General features: G+C 39.5%; 2 protein-coding genes across 3 annotated transcripts; one reads left to right on the plus strand and one right to left on the minus strand.

Moving 5' to 3' along the window:
• Positions 1-1,513: 1,513 nt before the first annotated feature.
• Positions 1,514-19,552, minus strand: klhl38b (kelch-like family member 38b). 2 transcript variants are annotated; one of them, XM_056267801.1, is made up of 4 exons: positions 19,393-19,552; positions 3,008-4,361; positions 2,811-2,916; positions 1,514-2,215 (listed from the first exon to the last, which is right to left on the minus strand). In XM_056267801.1, the coding sequence occupies exons 2-4, from the start codon at positions 4,175-4,177 to the stop codon at positions 1,926-1,928; spliced, it is 1,566 nt and encodes a 521-aa protein (XP_056123776.1). In that variant the 5' UTR covers positions 4,178-4,361; positions 19,393-19,552; the 3' UTR covers positions 1,514-1,925. The 2 variants fall into 2 exon arrangements, with proteins under 2 accessions (XP_056123776.1, XP_056123775.1); XM_056267800.1 differs by lacking the exon at positions 19,393-19,552 and adding an exon at positions 5,053-5,439.
• A 2,833-nt stretch (positions 19,553-22,385) lies between these two features.
• lratd2b (LRAT domain containing 2b) lies at positions 22,386-24,092 on the plus strand. The gene has a single exon (XM_056267783.1). The coding sequence runs from the start codon at positions 22,794-22,796 to the stop codon at positions 23,775-23,777; it is 984 nt and encodes a 327-aa protein (XP_056123758.1). The 5' UTR covers positions 22,386-22,793; the 3' UTR covers positions 23,778-24,092.
• Positions 24,093-26,272: the final 2,180 nt, after the last annotated feature.

Genomic DNA, 26,272 nt, shown 5'->3' on the forward strand with positions numbered 1-26,272 from the left:
CATTAAATGTAAAACGTTCATGTAATGAAGTAAACAGTCTAGAACTGTTTTTGTTTTGTGTTCATGTTGGTGGACGTGGCACATGATCACATACGCTCTCGCTTGCTCACTAACACACCTGTTGCTGTTGCTCTTACACCAATTTCATCATTCCCTCATGTTTCAGTTTCCTTGACCAACAAATCTGCAAACTGGGCCAGCCACATGATTCTGGGGGCGTAAAGTTCTCCCTTGTTTGTTTCCCCAAATAACATCAGATCACCTACAGTATGGCCCCCAAGGACTGAATCGCATCATCTCCGACCTAAAAGAACAAGCTACAGCACGAAATGTTCTGATATGAACAGGTTTGATGTAGTATAATCAATTCAAACCCCAAACAGCACATGTAGTACTAAGGATCTCACAGTGCATTGGGTAATCGTAAAACACACTTTGTTGTTCACGTTTTACCATCCTTAATGTCAATGAGTCAACAGAACATGATTATTGCCTAATGCAATATTATGTGTCTAATAAAAGCACATTGTCAATCTTGACATCACTTGGACTCGTACATGTTAAGGTTTGTTGAAGTGTGTTGATAAAGTGAAATGGGTATTGGGAATTTATACCAAAGTGACATATCACAGCATTCACAATACAGTAGCAAGTCTCTTAATGACTCATCAAAGTCTTCTATGCAATTCAGTTTCATGCCTGGGCATGCCGACACCTGTTACAGCAGTCTAACTGAGAGTGACAGGAAGACATGTGAGACACAGACAGGGCAATAACACATATATACCCAGACACACATTTCTCTCACACATCTGCTGCTTTACGTCCTCACACCTTCTGTGTCATGTCATATGATGAGTTTCATATCTTATGATCTATGTAGGATGATTAATAGGTCACATGTAAATTACTATAAAATTCTATTTTTTTTGGTGAATTGCCCCTTTAATAATTAAGTAAAAAAATAATAATTCTCTGTCAATAGTTTGTTATTTTATAATAATTTAATTACTCACGTCATTCCAAACTTTCTGTACGAGTTTCTTTCTAAATACTGTATAAAGAAAGATATTTTGAAAAATGTCTGTATTTTAGCTCATACAATGAAATTATCCATCAGTTTCTTTTATAGCATTTTATTTTGTGTTCTGCAGAAGAGAGAAAGTCATACAAGTTTATAATTACATTAGGCTAAAAAAAATGATGACACGATTATTTATTTATTTTTTGGGTGAACTATCCCTTTAAATTCTATACAGCCAGATAAGCCAATTTACAAAAAACACACAAAAGAAGCATTATTAGTTTTTATGAAGAATTTATTGGTAAAATCATTTTGCATGTATAACTGTCCCACTCAATTAATTTTTAAAAGAATGTAAAATATTTGGAAAAATATTGAAAAATCATTCAATTTACAAAAAGAAGGAATGTTTAAATAAAAGTACACATGTAAACAAACAATGTGCAACTATTCAGTGTCAAGTGCAAAGTAATACAGAATTTGAAACTCTTCAAGTTCAAAGGCAATGTGTATTCTTTAGTAAACACTAATATGATTTAATTGTTCATTTAACAGGTGATCTAAAAGAAACTTGAAAATAAAAGCTGAAAAAGTATCATACTTCCATCTGCTATATGGCCTGAGCTTAATTTGAAATATCTTCCAGCTATTTCAGATATTTTTTTATAACTTTTAATAGTTATTTTACTAATAACCTCACACATTCAAAAGGCAACACGTGCAAACACAGACAGAGAGCTTCGAAAAATGTGTCTCATTGCGTTGCTGTCTTAATATGGTCTCCATTTTTACTCTTTTCTCAGTATGATCTGTCAAATAGAGCACTCCAAGAATTTTAGTTGGAGACAGACACATTTAAGCTTGTATGATATGACTAAGCTACATTGTCAAATTAATACAGTCATGTAGGCAAAAACTTATCAGAGAGATAGACCAGATTTACTGAGCCATGGTCAAATAGCTTGAATGGCAAAGTTCCCATCGACACCCATGAGTCTGTCTTTGGGTCGTAGAAGTCAAAGCCGTCTGAGTCTTCCACACTCTCGTCACTGTTAATGAAGCGCCCCCCCGTGACATAGATCTTGCCATTCACAACAGCAGCAGAGTGATGCATCTTCCTGGCCTTCATATTTTCACATTTTTCAAATCTGTTGCTTTTAACATCATATGCTACCATTCTTCTTGTATAGCCTGTTAAATAATAAAAAAGAGAGTTAAAGTAGCATGAAATGGAAATTGATATCGTCTTTCTTCCCCTATTGTGATGAACACTACTGGTCAAATGGTTTGGAATAATGAACAAGTCTCTTATGCTCACCAATTGTGCATTTATTTGATCAAAATGCAATACAAACAGTAATGTTGTGAAATATTTTTACAATTTAAAATAGTTGTTTTCTATTTAAATATTTTACAATGTAATTTATTGATGTGACAGCAAAGCTGAATTTTCAGCTGCTTTACTTTTGGAGTAAAGCAACCAATACTCCAGTCTTAAGATCCGTCAAAAATATTTTTTCTTTCAAAAATCTCTAAATTATTCAAAAGTTTAATGGTAGTGTATTTCTGAGTGAAATGACTTCTCGAACAAGAAAAAATGTAAGGCGGGACTTGGTCAAAAATTGATTGGATTGTTGTCATTTGCTAATTGCTGCAATCTCATATGAGTGACAGGTTACTGGAGGAGAGGGATCTTTAATATTCCGCAAAAATGGATTTCATGGTGACCTCAACCAACTTGCAGGAACATTATATTCACAAAACTACCAAAAAAAAACCTCCTTACCGCCTACAATGTAGATTTTATCATCGATCACAGCAGCTGGTGCACAGACGTTCTTCACTGTCCTGGTTTCCATCCTATACCAAAGATTCCTTCCGATGTGGTACACCTATCAAGAACAAACATCTTTTACCACTGCAAAATCAATGAAATTTGTTCTCTATACAACTAAACATCCCAAAAAGCCTGACATATCAAACCTGGATAATTCGAACTGGTTTCTGCATGGCGTCTTCCCCTCCGAACACGTATATTCTCTGGTCATGTGCGGCTACAGCTGGGTGCAGAACTGCAGTGGGCATGGGGGCCATGGCCTCCCATAGGTTGAACATGGTGTCGTATCGCTCTACCGAATTTGACAGCTGTCCGTCAGCTGTCAATCCACCCAGAACAAAAATGAAATGCAGGTAGGTAGAGCTCTGATGGGCGTATCGAGGCGTCAGCATGGGTTCTCCAACTCTCCACTGGTTTGTTTTCAGAGAAAGCGTGTACACAGTGTTGGTAGTTGTGCACTGCCCTCCTGCTGTCATGGTTAAGCCCCCGAGCACATAAAGGATGCTGTGCATGCAGACATAAGAGGGCCGGTGAAGGCGCAGCGGGATTTTTGCGAGACACTGCCAGCAGCGAGTCTGCTCGTCATAGAGCAGCGCCTCACGAGACGTCCGCTCTCCATTCTTACGACCTCCCACTACTACAAGCGCCTCCTTGCAGTTTTTCCGTCGTGGCACCGCCCAAAGGGGCTCAAGATCGCCAGGGCAATGAGTGCCGACAGAAAAAAGAAGGCGGCGAACAGATTCGATAATCTCTATGCATAAAGAAGATGACTGGACTAAAGGGTCATTGGCGATAAACTGGAAAAGATAGGAAGGATGGACATGTCTCAGCCTCACGCGACGGAACAAGTCGTGGATAGTGCTACGTCTGGAGAACGGGTCATGGTGGATCCAAGCTAGAAGAGTCTCAAAAACTTGCTCCTCCTCAACGCACAGTTTGTCGTCCTCCAAGTAGCTCACCAATTCAGGTAGCGAGAGTTCGCAGAAGTCCTCGGAGACCACCACATCAGAGAAGCTCTTCACAGCCAGTTCTCTCGCTTTTTCCAGCAAGCTAGAGCAATGGAGGATTTCAGAGAGCCGGATCATGCTCAGGCAGTTGTCAGGACTGAGCTGGGTCTGCAAGAAGGTCGAGCAGGCCTCAAAAAGCCTTCCGTACTGAAGCATAGAGGCGGCTTGCATCAGAGGGAGAACCAGCTCCATGGTGATGCTGATGGACCCTGTGTATACATACTCTACTATACTCTCAAGGATGTCATAAGGAACACCTTGGAGGTCTATCCGGGGCTTCTGGGTCTCCAGGAAGCAGCTGCAGAACATAGCGTAGAAGTAGGGGCTGCTGGACACCAGAACATTGCGGTGACATGGGAGGTCTTTGCCCTCAGAGCAAAGAACAACATCAGTGAAAATTTGGTCCTTCCTCAAGGTGTTCAGCTCCTGGAGGAGGGTTGAGATCAGGTCTTTGTCTTTAAAATGCAGGACATCTGATATTGGACTATCTAAGCTGTGAAAAAAAAGACAAAAGTTATATAATCATAAGATATTTTCTTTAATTAGGATATCGGTTACATATAAATTTTTCTTGAGCACATAAAAACTCTTATGGCAGCAGTTCAGATGCATTTCCTATAACAATTTCATTTATAAATCTAGTGATTTTTAAAATTTTGTGATATTATAGTTGCACATTTATGCATATTTTAGCTTTTATACAATACACACACACACACACATATAGTATTTATATGTATAATATTATTTACAGTATTGCAGTATAGATCTGTATGTGTGTATATACATATATATATATAAAACAGTGTATAAATGTTTATTTATAATTATATAATAAATAAAATAATATGACTGATTCAATTACATGCTTGAACTATAGTGTTAAGTTGCATCTGTGAAACAGTGCAGCATTCAGTCCCTTTTTTAAAATACATCTGCAATTGCACATTTTAAGAAATCAAAGGAATGGCAGCAAGGATTCCCCATCTTCAATTAACAATTTTGCATGTTCATCATCACACAATTACATTAATCTTCCAAGATCTTCCAGTTTTCCTGCAGACTGACATATGGCAAACAAACCATAATGCCATGCAGTTATAGACAAACTACACAGGTGTTATTGAGCCTGAAGTCAAAGCATCTGCTTGGAGACCTGATGTGTCAGCCATATCTTGCCTTACCTTGTCTCAGATGATTTGAAGCACATTCTAGATGGTCCTGTAAATATGTATCATCAAAACTCAAGCAGAGCTCAAACTCGTCCCTCTGTTTTCAAAAAAACAGTTCACTTCTGATTCTGAAAGTCACTTTCTGAGTTTGGCAGGTGGATGTTTATAGAGACTGGGGCAACCGCGGTATGTTATTTGTTGTTCAGAAATCCTTCGAGAGGCCTCAGTGTACATTCCAGTCTCCCTAAAAATAGAAATCTCTCTTCTCTGTCAGACCTGGAGCAGGTCCCGCTAACACCTCCTCATGGTACGCCCTGGCCCCCTCTGTTTTTCCATAACACAAGAAGTTTCTTCACCGTCTGCATCGCGTGTCCGAATTGCTCCATGCTCCACAACGTGTGTATGTTTACCGAGGCTGTAAACAACACCACTTGTGCCCAAAAGCTATTCTAAGAGTTTGCTGTGTACTTGACCCACGTTTCTAAACTAATCCCCCCAAAAGCCAGCACTGTGTTACTACAGCAGTCGTCCCTAAACTCTGGGATGATGAAAGTTCAGAATGAGGAGATATAACAGCTGAAAGTTTTGAAGCCAAACATACGCAGGTATAAATTAGACAGCGCTGAGTGATTGGGTAATTGTATAGTCTTGGAAATTTAGTGTCCTCCACTTAGGTTGTATGAAGTTGCATTAATAAACTATTTGAATGTTAAGTAAACGAATAAAATGATTATTTAAAATCTTAATATATAACTATTTTCAACAATAAGATTCTTTGCTTCTTGTTTACAAGAACTAGGTCCTTCAGAAAAAAATTAAAATGGGCTTTAAGATAAACAGCGCCATCTTGTGTTAGTTCCCTGTACTGGGGGTTCTTGTGACCTGAGAGGCATTTGCGCAATACTGCCCTACAAAGGCAAAAGACCTTAACTCACCAGAGTGTGAAACTGAGAAAAATGACTTTAAAGTTTTTTTGTTGTCCAGCCAATTGTATGATAGGTAGGACAATGAAAATTTGCCAAGTAGTTGTCATAATGAATATATTTATCTACATTAAAAAAAATTTAGCTCAAACTTGACCTTTGACCCCTATTCGGAAGTTACTGTATTCTGCCTTTGCATTATCTGCAAAACAATAATGGGTCATACAAAGGCAAAATACCTTAACTTCTAATTTATTGACCATTTTGCCTTTTATCACTCTATACAAACATTTCTATGATAACAACGATAGCCTTAAAATAACATTTAGTAAGTTCTGTCTAGTAAGGGTTAATATTACATCAATAGTTACAAAATATTACAAAATAAAAAAATTATGAGAAAGACCTTAACTCGCTAGAGTTTGGAACTGAGAAAAATGACTTTAAAGATTTTCAGTTGTCCCTCCAAATTAATTATAGGTAGGACACTGTAAATCTGGCGATTAGATGTTTTAGTAATAAAAATTATCTACATAAAAAATCTTGAGCTCAAACTTGACTTTTGACCACTATTTTAAAGTTACTGTACACTCTGCCTTTGCATTGTCAGCAAAAAGTGAGAAGTTATGCCAAGGCAAAAGGCAGTAATTTCCACATTATCAATATTTGGTTGCTGATCACCATTAACAAAATCATTATAGTAACACCTGTATAAAATCTAGTGATCATCAGTGTTGAGCATGTTACTTAAAAAAAGTAATTAGTTATAGTTACTAGTTACTTCTCACAAATAGTAACTGAGTTAGTAACTGAGTTTCATCATTATAAAAGTAACTAATTACCAGAGAAAGTAACTATTGCGTTACTTAAAAAAAAAAAAAAAATCAAATAGGCCTATGTCAAATAATTTGGATGCCCCCAGTATTAAATATGTTAAATTAATGAAATGGACACTTAATAGTGTAGATTAGTGTTCAATGTTTTATAATAATAATTTATTCTATTTTAATGTTGCTGTGGGACAATGTGAGAGACGCCTATTAAATTCAATATATTATTCTAAATATTAGCATTACCATAGTAGAACAATAAAACATTATAGATGGTTTACTTAATATCGCACAGACCCCAACTGGCCAACAAATAAGTTTAAAAATAAATTATGCTTCTTAAGAAATGTACCAAAAATGAATGAATAATAATAAAAAATATGCATATTAAAATGATAAAACTGTTACACAACTTCACAACTAGTAGACATACTGTAGCCTGAGTATTTTCTTCCTAACAAAAATAAACAGTTTAACAAGTGCTCTCTCAATATAATACTGAACAATTTACCCAAAAAAAATATAATACTAAAATATAATATTTTGGGGGTTTATTTTTATAACCTATAGCGAACGTCATCATCAGAGATTATTTAAGCCAAATTCTAGACGTGTTTGCCGCACGTGTTTACAACCGGTCAAACAAAGATGTTTTCTGTGAATGTTCCCTGCAGGTTATTTTCGGGTTTATTTTATAACCTAAATAGAACGTTACCTGACGGTAATTTTTTTGATTTTATTTGTATAACCATGTAAATTAATTAACGTTGCAGATATGTGTCATTCATTTATTTATAAACAAACTATATAATGCTCGGACACCCTCGGTCTCTCTTGCGCAACTGTTGAGCGCGCTCTCGGACACATTCGGTCTCTCTCGCGCATTGAGCGCGCTCGCGCCAATCGCTTCGCTTTTGTCCACTCCGGCGCCTCATAAACACACACACACACACACACCAGAGAAAAAAACTTTGCAGGTCCTATGGCGGAGAGAGAGCCTACTCGGATGAAAGCCGCTTCAGTGAGTTCAATTATAGTAACGCCACATTTTTTTTGTCAGTAACGGTAACTGCGTTGTAACGGGGGAAACAGTAATTCGTTTTATTACTCGTTACTGAAAAAGATAACGCCGTTAGTAACGCCGTTTATTTATAACGCCGTTATTCCCATCACTGGTGATCATGGCATTTATTTTGTATGATTTACACTTATAGACATCTACTTATTACTACCCTGTGCTTTGGTTGCATTCTGGTGGCATTATTAATACATGAGACATGGCAAAATACCTCCATAGCGGTAAGATCTTCAATTGGTACCGAGTGGCATAAGACTTGATAAACGCGCGTTCAAAATGATCACGATAAAACAGGTCCTCGCGCACATTCGACCCGGGGACTCGTTTATAGTATATTCGTGTTCGAAGGTGTCATGCTCCTCGTACGTTCACGAAAAGTACGAAGTACGAACGCAGTGCTTTCCATCTTGAGACTCGGTGGGGAGCGCGCTCTGGACTACCTAGACGACTAATGCATTTATAGCACAACCTTCTGTGTTCTGCGTCTTTTCAGTAGCGGTGGTTTCAGCTGTCTGCCCTATTATTGTGCAGTGCACTTCGCTCGTCCCGCGGATTTATTCCGGACAGTGTGATTGTAGGTACAACCCGCTTGTAACAGCTTGTCTGATGTTGTATGCACCAACAATTCTTGCTGCATTATGTTGTATGCACCAATATACCGTTGTTGCTTCATTATTATCACTCTGTGATATATTAGTCGCGCGTCGGCTCGACCGTGTTCAGGGCGGAGCTGAAGGCGCCGGCGAAGTTTTGGCACTCTGCCAGCTAGATGCATGATTGTTTCAACCCGATCTGGGTGAGGCGGGGATTTAGTTCTTTGTTGTATTCACCTGCTACGGCGTGTGTAACATTTTTTTCTGTCAACTCTGCATATATCATTCGCGATGGATAGCCTATCGCACGTTTTTCATATGGAGCGGGTTCAGACCATACTAAATGTTCTGACCGCATTTGTGCTGGACAAAGCTCTGAGGACATCAGAAGTTACAGGGACTGATGGCAGCTGTACAAAGTACACAGGCTACATCGTAATTTCGGAGATTTTAATGGAGAGCAAAACAAAGGCAGAACACCGTACAATCTGAAAGGTAGCATATTTGATAGAACGCCATGCAGCACCGTAACTTCATATTGACGCGCGGCTAAACAAAGGCTGAGTACCGTAACTCAAAATGAGCGTTCCAAATCAAAGCCAAAGATCAGTAACTGGTGTTACGGTGTTCTGCCTTGGTTTCTCACGGGCTTTTGGAAGTTACTGTTAAGACAACCCATTATTTTCTCGAAAAAACGACGGAATTGACTCAAGATACTTATCCACATGATAAAGGGGGTCTTGAATGTGCCAAAAATATAAAAAACTAATTTTCGACCAAACACGAAGTTACGGTCTTTTGCCTTTGCACGGCAGAATAGTTGCAACTGTGCTGTCATCTGTTTAACATGCTGTAATCTAAAATGTTCAACAACTTCAAATAAATATGTTCTCATGTACCTTATGATAATATGTTGTTAATACAAGCAACAACAGTCTCCACATTTGATCAAGCAGAAAAAAATCAAACATATAGATATACATTTAACAATATAATAAAGATATTTTGATTATTTTCAAACATGATGTCCTCAAGCCTTGTAATGGACATTAAGAAACAAAACAAAACTTGCTGCAGTGGCTGAGTGAAATAAAGATGTGAAGAAGAAAAATGGGGAAGCTGAAAATTTCTGTTATAGTTGAAAGCATTTTCAAAAGATAAACACACAAACACACACGCCAAGTTTTAATGCATAAATATATATCCTAATGGTTTTTTTTCTGCATTAAAACTTGGCCTCTCTCTGTTTCAACTGGAATCACAAAATGTACACACAATAATGTATTACAAGGTATTATTCTGTTGGTATTATTTCACTGTACCCAATAGCTTCAATGTGCAAACCTCTGAAATTCCAGACACAAAATAATGGAAAACTAGATTGTCAGGTTAAGAAATTCATGGCAAACACATTTCAGCTCCTCCCTACCCATTGTAAGGCTAGAAATGGCTTGAGTAATCCCTTTAAACTTCTACCACAACACCCTTTGAAAAGATGGCAGGCAATATATTACCAATAAAATCATAAGAATGCCTGATGTTCGGTAGCAGAGAATGTTGGGACCTTAAATTCTCCAGAGCCACTCTTTGTGAAAATAACAGTCTCTTGGTAGAAATCTTGCAACCTGTCGGGAGAACTCTTAAAGCCTGCAGATACTTTACATATCTTGCAAGGTACACAGCAGTGCTAAGATCCGCTCTGCTCTACAGCATCCACATTACATTACTGGGAGTATGTTGTGCAGTTGCTTATTATCTCATGCTAAGCACTCAATTCCAAAGTGCCTGTGCCTCAGGGAGAGCATCCTCCCCGATTAACCCTGCTTATCACTGCATGAGTAAATGAAGGGTAAATAACAGTCACACCAAGAGATGGAGGGTTATGACTTCTAGACATTTTCCAAAGACTTCTGCCATTTGTATTCCTCACTATTATTACTATTTATATTATATTAATTATATTGTTATACTATAATATTATATATTTATATACAGTCGTGCTCCGAATTAATGGCACCCCTTGTAAATCTGATCAAAACTGGCTGTAAAAAATAAATCTGCATCGTTTATCCTTTTGAAAATCTAACCTTTCATTGAAGTAAAAGAATTGAAAGTGTGTGTGTGTGTGGGGGGGGGGGGGGGGGGGGGGGATCGCATTATGAAATCTGTAAATGTTTTTCTCCAAAACACGTTGGCCACAATTATTGGTACCCCTAGAATTTTTTACGGGTAAAATATCTCTGAAGTATATTCCCATTAATGTTTACCTTTTTTAGCACACCAGGGTGACTAGGAACATGAAATTGTCCAGCCATGACTTCTTGTTTCACAGGTTTAAATATGAGGAAACACAAAGGCCAAATTCCGTTAATCATCCATTACAATGAGTAAAATCAAAGATTATAGTTCTGATGTGCATCAAAAGATTGTTGAGCATCACAAAATAGAAAGTGGCTGTAAGAAAATATAGCTAAAGAATTGAAAATCCCCATTTTGACCATTAGGGCAATAATTAAGAAGTTCCAATCAACTAAAGATGTTACGAATCTGCAGGAAGAGGATGTGTGTCTATATTGCCTTAATGGACGGTGAGGAGGAAAGTTTGAGTGGCCAAAAACTCTTCGAGGATCACAGATGGAAAATTGCAGAGATTACTTGAGTCTTGGGGTCAGAAAGCCTAAAAAAATCAAACAACCCCTACATCACCACATGTTGTTTGGGAGGGTTTCAAGAAAAATCCTCCTCGCTCCTCCAAAAACAAACTCCAGGAAACTCAGTTGTCAGACACGACTGGAACATCAAATGACACAGGGTTCTGTGGTCAGATTAACTAAAAAAAGAGCTTTTTTGGCAGCAAACACGCTAGATGGGTTTGGTGCACAAGGATAAAAAGTACCCCATGTGTACAATTTAATATACCGTTGGATCTTTAATGTTGTGGGCATATTTTTCTGCTGGAGGTCCTGGACTTCTTGTTTAGATACATGGCATTGTGGATTCTATCATATATCAACAGATAAAAAATCAAAACCTGACGCCTTCTGCTAGAAATCGTATAATGGGCCGTGGTTGGATCTTCCATCAGGACAACGATCCAAAACAAACATCAAAATCAACACAAAAAATTGTTACAGAGCACAAAATGAAGCTTCTGCCATTCCGTCCCAGTCCCCTGACCTGATGAGTGGGCTGAACTGAAGAGAAGAAGCACCAACATGGATCTGGGAATCTGCAGGATCTGGAGAGATTCTGTATGGAGGAATGGTCTCTGATCTCTTGTCAGGTGTTCTCCAAACTCACCAGGCATTATAGGAGAAAACTATTATGAGCTGTTATCTTGTCAAAAGGAGATTGCAAAAAGTATTTAATAAAAGGGTGCCAAGAATTGTGGCCAACGTGTTTTGGAGAAAAACATTTATTTCATAATGTGATTTCCCCCCCACTTTCAATTATTTTACTTCAATGAAAGGTTAGATTTATGGCAATTTTTTTAATGAAAGATCAAAAGGATAAACGATGCAGATTTATTTTCTACAGCCAGTTTTGATCATATTTACCAGGGGTGCCATTAATTGTGAGCACGACTGTATATATATATATATGTGTATATATATATATATATATATATATAGAAGTATATTAATTATTTAAATTGTTTTATAAAAATTATATAAAATATTTTAATATTTTTTAAATAATATAATTAATTATTTTATAGCTTATTCCTCACTATTACACTGTATATAAATATATTATATTGTTATACTATATACTTTTTATATATATATATATATATAAGTATATTAATTGATGAAATTATATTTTATTATAATTATAAAATATTGTAATGTTTTTTAAATAATATAATGAATCATTTTATAGCTTAGAATATACCTTTATGTCTTATTTCTTATTCTTATAATCTACATGCAAAAGGGCAGCATTTTGTTTATATATGCGTCACTCTTGCATGTTCTATGAACACAAGCCTTTGTACATTAAAATAATTGACACTAACCAAAACAGTGCCTACTTTACAAATGAAATTTACAAATGGAAATGAAAGCACGGGTTTTAGATATATTAAAGCACAATGTCTGATGCATTTTGAAGAGCACTTTCATCTTTTGGTTCCTTTTATGGACTCCTTTGTGATCCTCCTCAAATGCTACAACAGACATTTCAAAAACAGACCACCATAAAACAAGAGCCTCTCTCTCTTCAGCACAAAATAATTATTTTTGAGGACTATATTTGAATTTTTTGTGTAACATTGATTTGGGTAGATTCATGCAACAAGAGCTTGTGCATGTTGCTCTACAACAGGGGTAGGCAAGTTCAGTCCTAGAGAGCCGCTGTCCTGCAGAATTTAGTTCCAACCCTGATCAAACACACCTGAACAAGCTAATCAATGTCTTCAGGATTACTAAGGCTATAGGCAGGAGAGGTTTTTTTCAGTGTTGGAGCTAAACTCTGCAGGACAGCGGCTCTCTAGGACCGAACTTGCCTACCCCTGCTCTACAATATCATCATATTAGGTAGTGCCACTGATGTTGCAATGCAAATTGCAATATGTCCATTAGGAATTGCAGGCTGACCTCTAAAAGATCAGTATGACAGTGATATATTACATAGTTTGCTTCACTCATGCAGAAAAATTTAAGGGAATATAGCAAATAGTGCGATAGCAAATTGGGTCATATGTCAGATCTGAATGACCTACTTCTTCCGGCCTTTTTTCTGATAAGAGCCTGGAGAAAATGTTCCACTTTCAGAGTGGTGGCAAAAGTTCTGATCACCATCACCACACGGCAAATACTAAAGCTTCTTCTTTGAAGTTCAGAGCAAACAAACCAGCTGTAATGTAATCAGCAGTCGGGTATGGACATTTTATAGTGTTAACAAATGCCATAAAAAGAGAATATCTAAGAAAACCCTTGTAAAATGAAACAAACTACTGGAACGTTAGCAACATTGTCTACAGCAATGTGATCATAATATAGGCCTATATATGGAAAAAAATGTATTTTTTAATACATTTATAAAAAGAACAAATCATGAGAAAAAATATTAAATAACTGCAATTAATGTAGCCTATTGATTTCTGACCCTAATTAAATATTAAATTTAGTGAATGTGAACATAAAATATTATGTTAAACATATTTCACTAATATCTTAAATACACACATTAACAGATAAAAAAAAAAAAAAGACAAAAAAAAAGACCTCAGACCCCAATTTGGAAGCCCCTGGTCTACAGGAACACTATTTTAGGCCTGCTGGTAGGGTCGTAAAATCCAGGGTGGGAGGGTGGGGGTTTTTGGGCGAGAATTTTCAAAATTTTCCCCCAAAATTTTATTGGGAGGAGTGACAGACTCAGGGACTGGGACCGGGACAGGCTCAGGAACCATCACGTGAACAGTCTCTGGCTGGGCAGACGTGACGTGGACAGTCTCTGGCTGGGCAGACGTGACGTGGACAAGCGCAGGCTCGGCGTGGCTGACGTGAAGCGCAGGCTCGGCGTGGCTGACGTGAAAATAATTTTGACCCATACAATGGCTATTGCCACAAATATACCTGTGCTACTTGTGACTGGTTTTGTGATGCAGGGTCACATATTATATATATACACTCACCTAAAGGATTATTAGGAACACCTGTTCAATTTCTCATTAATGCAATTATCTAATCAACCAATCACACACTGTAAAAAAATCCCGTTGTTTTTACGGAAAAAAACTGGCAGCTGTGGTTACCAGAACTTTACCGTCAAAAATACGGTATCAACGTTTTTGGTTTTACAGACTTAACGTAAAATTTACAGTATTAAACCGTAATTCATTTTCTGATATAATGATAATTTACCAACCTATTGAAGTATTAATATCTGTTTTGTACCATTGTAATACACTGACAACCATCAACCATCACAGCAGTGATGAGAGTCACATGATAAATCAAAGCTCATCACAAGCAATCTTCATCAAGAAAGTTAATACTATTATAATGAAGCTGCACAGTGTTATTCGCACAAACATTAAACACCATCATGGTAACACACATGAAATTTTAAAAATACAATAAACATTAATTTAACAACATTAAATGTCACATAAAACCCTAATGTACATAACTGATTAGAAAAGAACTAAGAAAACTAAGAAGAAACATAGTTATTTCAACAAAAATAAATTAAATGTGAAGTGTCACGCAGGGAATTGTGGGAATGTCAATTTACGTTTTTTCACTGTAAATTATACAATGAGTTGTTCTTTTCACTTTCAAAAACTGTAAATTTAACGGTATTTTACAGTAAAATTACATTAAATGTACCGTTAGATCTATCACAGTTATTTACCGTATATAGTAAGGAAACTTTCTGTTAACCAATTAACAGTTTTGCACTGTAGCATTTTTACAGTCTTTTACCGTTAAAATCACGATCATTTTTTACAGTGCATGGCAGTTGCTTCAATGCATTTATGGGTGTGGTCCTGGTCAAGACAATCTCCTGAACTCCAAACTGAATGTCAGAATGGGAAAGAAAGGTGATTTAGGCAATTTTGAGCATGGCATGGTTGTTGGTGCCAGATTGGCCGGTCTGAGTATTTCACAATCTGCTCAGTTACTGGGATTTTCACGCACAACCATTTCTAGGGTTTACAAAGAATGGTGTGAAAAGGGAAAAACATCCAGTATGCGGCAGTCCTGTGGGCGAAAATGCCTTGTTGATGCTAGAGGTCAGAGGAGAATGGGCCGACTGATTCAAGCTGATAGAAGAGCAACTTTGACTGAAATAACCACAGGTATGCAGCAAAGCATTTGTGAAGCCACAACACGCACAACCTTGAGGCGGATGGGCTACAACTGTCACGTTAAGTAGACAAGAGACGTGGATTCAAATGCAGAGATTTATTCCGATGCCAAGGAAAAGTACAAACTTCAACCCAGGAACAAAACGGAGGACACAAACTGGAACACGTAACATGTACAACGAATCCGCACAAGACTACAAACACAAGGAGATTAAGTAGGGAACAACCTAACAGGTAAACGAGGCAAACAGGTGTGGGAGATAAAACAATAACGAGATAACAAGATGGGCGGGGTAGACGATTGACAAGAGAGCACATGGCCCAAAATAACAAAACACCCATGTGCAGCACAAGACAGGACAGGCATGTGACATTACCCCCTCCCTACGGAGCGGCTACCAGACGCTCCATAAGACCAGGGCGGGACAGGAAGGAAACACCAGGGCGGGACGGAAGGGACAGACCAGGGCGGGATGGGAGGGACAGACCAGGGCGAAACACAGAGTCCATCGGGCGGCCAGGGCGAAACACAGAGTCCATCGGGCGGCCAGGGCGGTGAAGACCCCTCGGGCGGCCAGGGCGGTGAAGACCCCTCGGGCGGCCAGGGCGGTGAAGACCCCTCGGGCGGCCAGGGCGGTGAAGACCCCTCGGGCGGCCAGGGCGGTGAAGACTCCTCGGGCGGCCAGGGCGGTGAAGACCCCTCGGGCGGCCAGGGCGGTGAAGACCCCTCGGGCGGCCAGGGCGATGGCGCAGGAACAGCAGACACCGGCTCAGGAACAGCAGACACCGGCTCAGGAACAGCAGACACCGGCTCAGGAACAGCAGACACCAGCTCAGGAACAGCAGACACCAGCTCAGGAACAGCCACAAGAACTGTAACAGTCACAAGAACAGACACAAACACAGAAACAAACACTGGCTCTGGCGCCGGAACAGGCACTGGCTCTGGAACAGACATTGGCTCCAGCTCTGGAACGGGCCTTGGCTCTGCCTCCGGCTCTGGAACGGGCAATGGCTCTTCCTCCGGCTCATGAACGGGCACTGGCTCTGCCTCCGGCTCTGGAACAGCAGACACTGGCTCCGGCCCTGGAACAGACACTGGCTCCGGCCCTGGAACAGACACTGGCTCCGGCCCTGGAACAGACACTGGCTCCGGCCCTGGAACAGACACTGGCTCCGGCCCTGGAACAGACACTGGCTCCGGCCCTGGAACAGACACTGGCTCCGGCCCTGGAACAGCAGACACAGGCATGTCCAGGATCCGAGCCAGACGCTCCAAATAGTTCATCATTGCCTTGGCGGCCACACGAATGGGCATCTCTTGATCGGTCTCAGACTGGGCAGACGGGACGTGAACAGTCTCTGGCTGGGCAGACGTGACATGAACATTCTCTGGCTGGGCAGACGTGACATGAACAGTCTCTGACTGGGCAGACGTGACGTGAAAAGTCTCTGACTGGGCAGACATGACGTGAACAGTCTCTGACTGCGCAGACGTGACGTGAACAGTCTCTGGCTGGGCAGACGGAACGTGAACAGTCTCTGACTGGGCAGACGTGACTTGAACAGTCTCTGGCTGGGCAGACGTGACTTGAACAGTCTCTGACTGGGCAGACGTGACGTGAAAAGTCTCTGACTGGGCAGACATGATGTGAACAGTCTCTGACTGGGCAGACGTGACTTGAACAGTCTCTGGCTGGGCAGACGGAACGTGAACAGTCTCTGGCTGGGCAGACGTGACTTGAACAGCCTCTGGCTGGGCAGACGTGACATGAACAGTCTCTGGCTGGGCAGACGTGACATGAACAGTCTCTGGCTGGGCAGACGGAACGTGAACGGTCTCTGACTGGGCAGACGTGACGTGAACAGTCTCTGGCTGGGCAGACGGAACGTGAACAGTCTCTGACTGGGCAGACGTGACGTGAACAGTCTCTGGCCGGGCAGACGGAACGTGAACAGTCTCTGAATGGACCGGCACCGATCTCCTTCTCCTCCTCCGTCCCTTCGGACAGTTGCATGCAGACTCTGGGTTGGCCGAACCCATCAATGAAGTCCCTACGCTGGACGAAACCAGTGGTGAGGGACTTGTGCTGGACGGGCCCCGTGGTGATATCCTACTACTGGGCGAACCCGCCGGTAGATGATCCTCTGGGTCGAGGAGAGACCGATGTGAAGACTGATGCTGGGACTCTCCTCTATCACCTCCTCTTCTACGGCCTCCGCGGGTCCCAGAAAATCTGGCCAATCGGGTTCCATCAAACCGCTGAAAATCAGCAGGGGTCTTAACACTATTAACAGTCACAGTACGGATCTCACCACTTCCCGACCGAGCGCCGGCTGCCCTGATCTCCTCATTCCTCTGCGCACACGCCGCAAAATACTTAAATAAGGAGATCCCATTCTCCCTCTCCGCGGGACAAAACTCGCTCCGCTGAATCCACATGAAGGCGGATTCGTTCTGTCACGTTAAGTAGACAAGAGACGTGGATTCAAATGCAGAGATTTATTCCGATGCCAAGGAAAGGTACAAACTTCAACCCAGGAACAAAACGGAGGACACAAACTGGAACACGTAACATGTACAACGAATCCGCACAAAACTACAAACACAAGGAGATTAAGTAGGGAACAACCTAACAGGTAAACGAGGCAAACAGGTGTGGGAGATAAAACAATAACGAGATAACAAGATGGACGGGGTAGACGATTGACAAGAGAGCACATGGCCCAAAATAACAAAACACCCATGTGCAGCACAAGACAGGACAGGCATGTGACAACAACAGCAGAAGACCCCACCGGGTACCACTCATCTCCACTACAAATAGAAAAAAGAGGCTACAATTTGCAAGAGCTCACCAAAATTGGACAGTTGAAGACTGGAAAAATGTTGCCTGGTCTGATGAGTCTCGATTTCTGTTGAGACATTCAGATGGTAGAGTCAGAATTTGGCGTAAACAGAATGAGAACATGGATCCATCATGCCTTGTTACCACTGTGCAGGCTGGTGGTTGTGGTGTAATGGTGTGGGGGATGTTTTCTTGGCACACTTTAGGCCCCTTAGTGCCAATTGGGCATCGTTTAAATGCCACGGCCTACCTGAGCATTGTTTCTGACCATGTCCATCCCTTTATGGCCACCATATACCCATCCTCTGATGGCTACTTCCAGCAGGATAATGCACCATGTCACAAAGCTCGAATCATTTCAAATTGGTTTCTTAAACATGACAATGAGTTCACTGTACTAAAATGGCCCCCACAGTCACCAGATCTCAACCCAATAGAGCATCTTTGGGATGTGGTGGAACGGGAGCTTCGTGCCCTGGATGTGCATCCCACAAATCTCCATCAACTACAAGATGCTATCCTATCAATATGGGCCAACATTTCTAAAGAATGCTTTCAGCACCTTGCTGAATCAATGCCACGTAGAATTAAGGCAGTTCTGAAGGCGAAAGGGGGTCAAACACAGTATTAGTATGGTGTTCCTAATGATCCTTTAGGTGAGTGTATATATATTTATGTATTATGTATATATATATATACATACAGTATTTATGTATAAATATAAATGTGAGTGTATACACACACACACACACACACAAATGTATATAATATATAAATAAATATAATATACTGTATATGCAAATATATTATGTAAACACAAACTTTTATGTTAGATGTGATTAATCGCGATTAATCGATTTAACAGCCCTACCTGCTGGCGTGTTAGTGCTTTTTGGCATGAGAGCTATATTTTGGTTAAAATGTCATGTTCCTCTAGAGGTCAGTGCAGCTCAAAATTGATACTTATGAACCTACTGTGAAAAAATATGTCCTAATAGACTAGTCATCACACTTGTTGGGTATTATGATGATTAGACAAATAGCCTAAATGTTTCACTGCACTCAATATTAGTGATCACTGAACTACCTAAAAGTGCTTTCATGATTTTTTAAGGTAACCTGCAGTGTATTATGGGACAACACACAGCTCTATTCATTAAAGAAAAACATCAGTGTAATTGTGGGGAAATTGAACTGCACATAACAGAGTTGCATTCAATAACATTAACACTATGTCATTTTCCCCTCAACTTTTTTGTCACCTGATGATCTTCCCTTCCTTCTTTTCATTTCTCTCTCTGCAGCCAGTCCAGGCTTTTGGTAGGCTTCATCGGCATGACACCAACAGACACACGCCATGCACCTTCAGCAATAATACACCTTTGATGGAGTGCAGTTGCCTTTGGAATCCTAGAGAGGGAAAGAGGGGTCTTAAGGGGCTTACTATTAGCTGCTTAAAATTCTTCTGATGTAACCAGTGCATAGCCACTGGAAGAAAAAAAACAGATGCATTCCCACTAGTGTGGCACTTTCACCCTATTTTGTTTACTCTTGGTGGTGTTGTGTTCCTGACGTCTTTTTTTAACAGTTGAGGAAACTAAATAATGAGTTCTTTCACTGAGCGAGTCAGTGTGAAGGCAATGCTGTTTATCTTTATATCCTCAGTGGTGGCAGACAGATTCATACGGTGTCACAGGCATACTGACACAAGGTGCCCTGGCATTCGAAATGGCCGGAGTACAGGCTCTCGGGTGAAGGAAACTTAAAAAAATATATCTTTGTAGAGATCGAAGACTCAGAGGAATTCCTGTGGTTGTGTCGGACCAATCCTGAAATGTCAGGTTGTTGAAATTCCTCTGTTCACTTACCAGGATAGAGATGAAGGGTGTGTGTATCTTTATAACACAAACACAAGGCTTCAGTGAAAATGTCACTCTGAAGACTGATTGCTGTATCATAAAGATACCTAAACAAAATGTTAAAGTAGATCTGTTTTTGGCACATACATAATTCATTATATAAGCACAATATGCTAATGAGATTTACTATTAATGCTTAAATATTAGGGTAGCAGGTGTATCTGGCCTGAAGAGACTGTCATGAGCCTGGATTTATTTTTTATTTTTTTGATGTGGCACTGGGAGATGGACACTCGGCTTGCAACTGGTGATATGCCTCACGGCGACAGCCAGATATGAGCAAATACACAGCAGACTGGCCAGCTGTTACGTTAGGTAATTAAGAGCTGAGGCACGCTTTTGGGCAGGAGAAGCCCCTGTACTGGGGGTGATGGATTGACAGCCAGAGGCTAGCTGTTTGGCAATCCACAACACAGGACTAAACACTGCAGTGTTTTACAGACCCTCCTGCCCCGGACTGGATACCACAAGCTGAAGTACCTCCTGGGAGACGCCTCTGAAGATGCTGCCACTGTATTCAATGTGAAGGACACAGGCTCTATTCAGGGTAGACACCATTAGCCTATATTTTTTCACAAATGCAAACAAGGCTGTTAGAATTAGATGTACAGTGAAGTTAATTTTAATTTGGTTGTACTGTCTTCATTTACAAAATAAATATGCCCTCTACCCTGAAGCAGCAACATATTAAAACAATAACAACAATATTAAAATAAGACAATTATAAAATTTTGACAAAAACATAGGGAGGTATAATGATTGTTTTTTACAATATATTTGCAATGTCTGAATCCATAATAACGCAATATATACTGACACTATTTTGTTGATGCACTGTCCACTAAAAACAGTGATCAAAAAGCTGTTACAGTAGCTACCTCTTCAGAAAAAAGTAGGGGTAACACAATCGCTGCGTCCGAAATTGAATACTTCCCTATATTGTCCAAAGTGTCCCAATTCGCCTACTTATACTACACCCTAAAGTATGTAGCTACTCTTTTTGTGAAGAAAAAGTACATACTTTTAAGTGTTTAGCAAAAGAGTAGACAAGCTTTGGGACATATTATCACGTCAATAAAATGTGTATTTAACAGGCACTCTGTTGCATATTACAAGCAATTTGTCACTGTAAACTGACCTGTCAATCATCTTGCCACTGCAGTTAAAATCCTCCAGATTTCATTTACTTTCATTTCCTACAGTATTTGAGAGAACGTTGATCTGCCAGACGTGGGTTTTTCATGCGGAGTGCTTTCCTCATGTGTTTGCATAATAATGCATTTAAAAGTTGATAGGCCAAATGGATCTTTATAAAAGTCCACATTGTTGTTGCAGATAACATTTAATAAATATCTTTTATCAGGTTAAATGTTGATTATTAGTCACCCCTTTATCTAAACCTCTCTATTTAACTGTTGGTTATTTATTTTAACACTTTTTATATGTTTGTTGTTCTGAACCAAATCCTCCTCCAAAGCACAATGGGTCGTGGGTAATATTAGCCACATAAACACAGTGTAGCCTCTTTAGGTTATTAAAGGTGGGGATACATTTACTGTTGTACCGCAATTTTTCCCAGGCAAAATCCAGTAATTTCAATTGGAATCCACACAATCTGGAATTTCGTGTGAGGGCGAAAAATTAGCTTCAAGTTGGTCACACAAATTTTTTGCAAACAAATTGTTTTCTTTGACCTTATGAAGGCATTCTTAAATGTCCAAATACCATTTTTGAAATTTGACTTTAATTCTTTTTAAATATACATGTATAACACTAATTTGTGTTATATTACCTTGGCAGTTAATTAGGCTTAAAAAAAAACGAATTAACACTGCTGCAAAGGTGCTTCAAGTACAACGAGTGACATCGAATTCCACACGATTCTCTCTTCTAACTGCTGTAATCAGTCTCTATATATTTCCCCCTCTTTTGGAAAGTCGTGGAAATGCTATCATGGATGTTTTCTTTTGCTATTGAAGCAAATGGGAATACAAAAATTATATTTGCTGTTGTTGTCCTCTTCACCGCTATACAGAAGTTTACCCAATTATGACAAATTCCATTATATCACCATTTTAAAAGGGTCCATTATAATTTGCACTCTTTGTAAAGGCTAATAGGCCTAAGTAATTATAGATTTAAGATTAAATCAGCCTATACAGCCTATATCTGTAGGCCTATTAGGCTAGTAGGCTATTGCGTCATCATGATGTCTGAAAATGTAAACATGTTTGAGTTTAAAGTTCAGACGCTATTTTAAGTCAATGAAAAACAGTTAACTGGCATGATGCATCCACTCTCGTATTTATGTAGGCTACAATAAATTATTGCATTTAGCCAGAAAGGTAATCTTTAAACTGTAGACTCTCAGTGGGTTTAGTTCATTGAAAACCCTAAATCCGCTTCCAGTCTAAATGTACGCTGTTTCTTTAACTGACCGTGCCTTGAGTAAACATTACCGTGCTCGCTACTATTTTACACAGAGCGCTGCTACTGCCTCTGCCATAACTTCATAGAGCCCGGGACATCATCTATTACCTAGAAAGAGAGGAAATAAATCATCAAAAGAACAATTCGTTACAGAGGACGTTAACAGCAGGACTCCCCGTGTGTTCACCTCTGTGTCTGATGGGCTCCCCTGTCTGCGGCTCACACCAGGAAGTGAGCAGGTGAGACGCACCTGTTCGGAACGCAGACTGAAACTCAACAATATCTAACAGCTTGCAAAGAGTTCAGATAACTGTATGATATGCCAAAACGCACATCACGTAATTACTCCAAACAGCTATTCACTGATAAAAAGAAGACATGGACTTAGATCTGAACTGGGCTCCAAAGCCGGATTACGTGTTGCGTTTTTGAAATCCCGATACAGGTGGGACGCGAAATTGTTCACACGAGTTTCGGACATTGTTATGGGGAATCAAGTGGAGAAACTTACCCATTTGAATTACAATGAATTACCCACGACTGACCCTAATGGATTCGACCCAGAAGACGACACTCCACGCATTGGCGTGTCTTATATTTTCTCTGCGGATGACGACGAGCTAGAGGACAACATCGAGGAGACAGAAAAGGACGATGTGAAACATTACGACTGCCGCAATGAATTAGAATGCGCGGTCTATTATCGCGACGAGTGTATATACGAAAGAAACAGCAGGTTCGGGGAAGTGGGAACGCTGTCGTGCGAGAACTTAACGAATAAGTGCAACCCCGGTGACCTGGTGGAGTTTGTGGCTATCGGCCAGTACCCGCACTGGGCAGTATGTGTTGGCGACCTACAGGTAGTTCATTTTTATAGAAACGAGATTAAATGCGACTTTCTTTTGGACGTAAGTCAAGGTAAAAGGGGCAGAATTGTAAACGACCTGTATAAGTTCCGCGCGCTGAGCCCGGATGTTGTGGTGCAGAATGCCATGGAGCAAGTGGGGATGAAAGAGCGAGATGTTTGCTGGAAGAACTCTGAATGCTTCGCTGCCTGGTGCAGGTTTGGCAAACGTGAATTCAAAATTGGAGGGGAGATTCGAATTGGAAAGCAGCCGTACAAGATGAAACTGCAGCTGTCGGAGAAGAAAAGTCACGTTTTGGACTTTCAAAGTTTAGAGGACTTGATCATGGAAAAGAGGAGAAACGACCAAATGGGAAGGGAAGCCGTTATACAGGAACTGGAGAATCATTTAAATGGCACAGAAGACACTGAGAATGATTACAATTGTAACTGATGGGTTCTCTAGTGGGCAAACAGCCTCATCGTGGAGGATATGGGCTTTATTTGTAATCACCACAAGCACAGCGGCAGTGTTGCAATTTCATCTGTTTCTCAAGAGAGTTTTTGTCAGCAACACTTTTATAAATTGGACAACTTCAACTTGTTAGCAATGATAATCCTGGTGTTTTTGTATTAAGGACATCATTCCCTCACGTTGCTAGATTTACATCCAAGGGAACGTTTTACAAAAGCCTTTCCATTATGATCTCATGTATTACCTTGACACATATTAGCCTATTTCAATAAAGTCTGAGTATTTTTACTTAAACATGGTTTTGTTCTTCATCATGATTGTCATATAATCAATACAACGTTCAGAGTTCAGATTAACTCTTCCGTTTGATGGATGGAATTTTTTTATTTATTAAATTTTTCACTCTGTTAATGGTGACTGAGCTTTTTCTGCCCAGAGTGAATTCCTGATTCCATCATATTTATTTAATGAGCATCCAAGCATTTAATGATGAAAAACACCCCAAAGGGAAAAAGTAAACATTAATTTATGAATATGATTAAAATTGCTTATATTGCTTATAACTCTTGGTTATATAATAACCAAGAGTGTAAAATGTTCAGAGGAAAGGATTTCTGAAGATATATGTTGTGTTCTCCTGGGGATTTTCATTAAATTTTACTTAAATCTTTTTGAATTATGCCACGTAATGAATATCAAATGAATAACCACCATTGACTTCCATAGAATGAAATTGACTTATGTTCATGGTGCATGTATTTGCCTTTTGTGTTTTTTTGTATGTGTGTCCATTAGGGATTTAATATAAAACTGTTCAATAAGGAAAACAGGGGCCATAATAAGAGAGAAATATGTGGTCTCTGAGTTTCTGATGTGTTTTTGTTTCGTCATACCAGACTTTAGATCCCCCCGGTTGGTAGTATCTGTGAGATAATACTGCCCAAAGAAAGTTTTGTTTAGCCAAAGAAGAGAGGATTTGTACAGATCTGCTGGAGAAGTTGACAGTGCTCGATAAGATGATGCTCAGAAAAGATAACCGCTGCTTTTTGAAGTGTCTCAAACTAGAAGTCTTAATTAGATTTAAGTCTCAATTTAAACTAATTTCTCATCTAATTTAAGATACTGACTGATTAGACAGATTTAAGCATAAAAACATGTTTTTAAAAAATAATGGTGCTGGTTTAGACAAATAATTAAGCTCTGATCTTATCCGTATATTACTTGCGTTACTCATTGGCTCAATATGCCTGTAAATGTGTGTGATGCTCCACAGGTCACACAAAAGAGACTCAACTAAATAGCTATTTTAAAGGAGCTTTTGCAGTTACCCAGTAATTGACATTCATCTCCAAATCCTCTGAGAAGAGCCACATAAAGCTGTCCTCTCCTTTACCACGCAGTACATCAAACAAAGTATTGGTCCACACTGCTGTCTTCTGGGCAATGATTTTATGGACTATCACGGAAATACTTAGACAACATATAAACAAACTGCCCGTCTTGTTCAACGGGGTGAGGTTTTCTGTATAGGACAGGACAGGATGTTAAATGATAAGTACAACTGATTACCCCCTCAGATTGAGCTGACATTATACTGTTTATATTATAGTAGTAAGTTACAAATGCATAATCAGAACAAGCCTATCCTTACTCTGTTATAATGTGTTATCTTTCTAATCCCTTTTCTTTGCCAGGGCTTGTTGTGGCTCTGACTCTCACACCCTCCCTCACTTCCATGGAAACATTGAGACTGTTTAGAAGGTCAGATAGTAAAACATGTCTGAATTCCAGAGAGAGAAAATGAGAGCAATCCATTCACTCACCTGCTGCTCCTCTTCTAAACTGATGGTCAAACATGACCATCAAATATTTCATTCTTATATTATAATAACAGCATTTATGTATAAATTAGTATTGTAAAGGAAATGTAAAAAAAAAAAGATTAATTGTTGAATATATATATATAACCTGTGTGTGTGTGTATTTTATGATACCGTACCTCTTTATCCCAGTCCCTGTAAATTCTGTTCTATTCTATTTGTATATATAGCACACATATACATACAATTCTGTTTATTTTATATATACATATTTTGTATCTTATTTTATATCTGTGTACTGTGTTTGTCTCTGTGCACTGGGAGCTTCTTCTGTCACCAAAACAAATTCATTGTGTGCAAATATACTTGCCAATAAATCTCTTTCTGATTCTAGTAGCCTATATTTTTAATAATATAATGGATAATTTAACCATGCATAAAAATGATCTCCAAAGCTCTGGTGTTAAGATCTCCTCTCAAATGAGATAACTGGAGATACTTAAGACCACATAACTCGGTACAATTATTTACAGCTCTTTGATTTGATAGCTATGAATTCTCTTGATACTGATCCAGTTTTAATTTGCTGCTCATTCTCTGAATTTACAAATGGATAATGTGAATTTAAATCGCTGCATAGAATAAAAAGATCCA

The sequence above is a fragment of the Rhinichthys klamathensis genome, unplaced genomic scaffold (assembly GCF_029890125.1).
Source record: "Rhinichthys klamathensis goyatoka isolate OS25496 unplaced genomic scaffold, OSU_Roscu_1.1 h1tg000262l_1, whole genome shotgun sequence".
In the NCBI taxonomy this organism is placed as follows: domain Eukaryota; kingdom Metazoa; phylum Chordata; class Actinopteri; order Cypriniformes; family Leuciscidae; genus Rhinichthys; species Rhinichthys klamathensis.

Coding starts and splice junctions, on each gene's coding strand:
- lratd2b (XM_056267783.1), top strand. CDS start 22,794: ATGATATGCCAAAACGCACATCACGTAATTACTCCAAACAGCTATTCA.
- klhl38b (XM_056267800.1), bottom strand. CDS start 5,078: ATGTGCTTCAAATCATCTGAGACAAG. Junction 2,917..3,007: donor AACCAGTTCGAATTATCCAG/GTTTGATATGTC, acceptor TGTTCTTGATAG/GTGTACCACATCGGAAGGAA. Junction 2,216..2,810: donor TAAAATCTACATTGTAGGCG/GTAAGGAGGTTT, acceptor ATTATTTAACAG/GCTATACAAGAAGAATGGTA.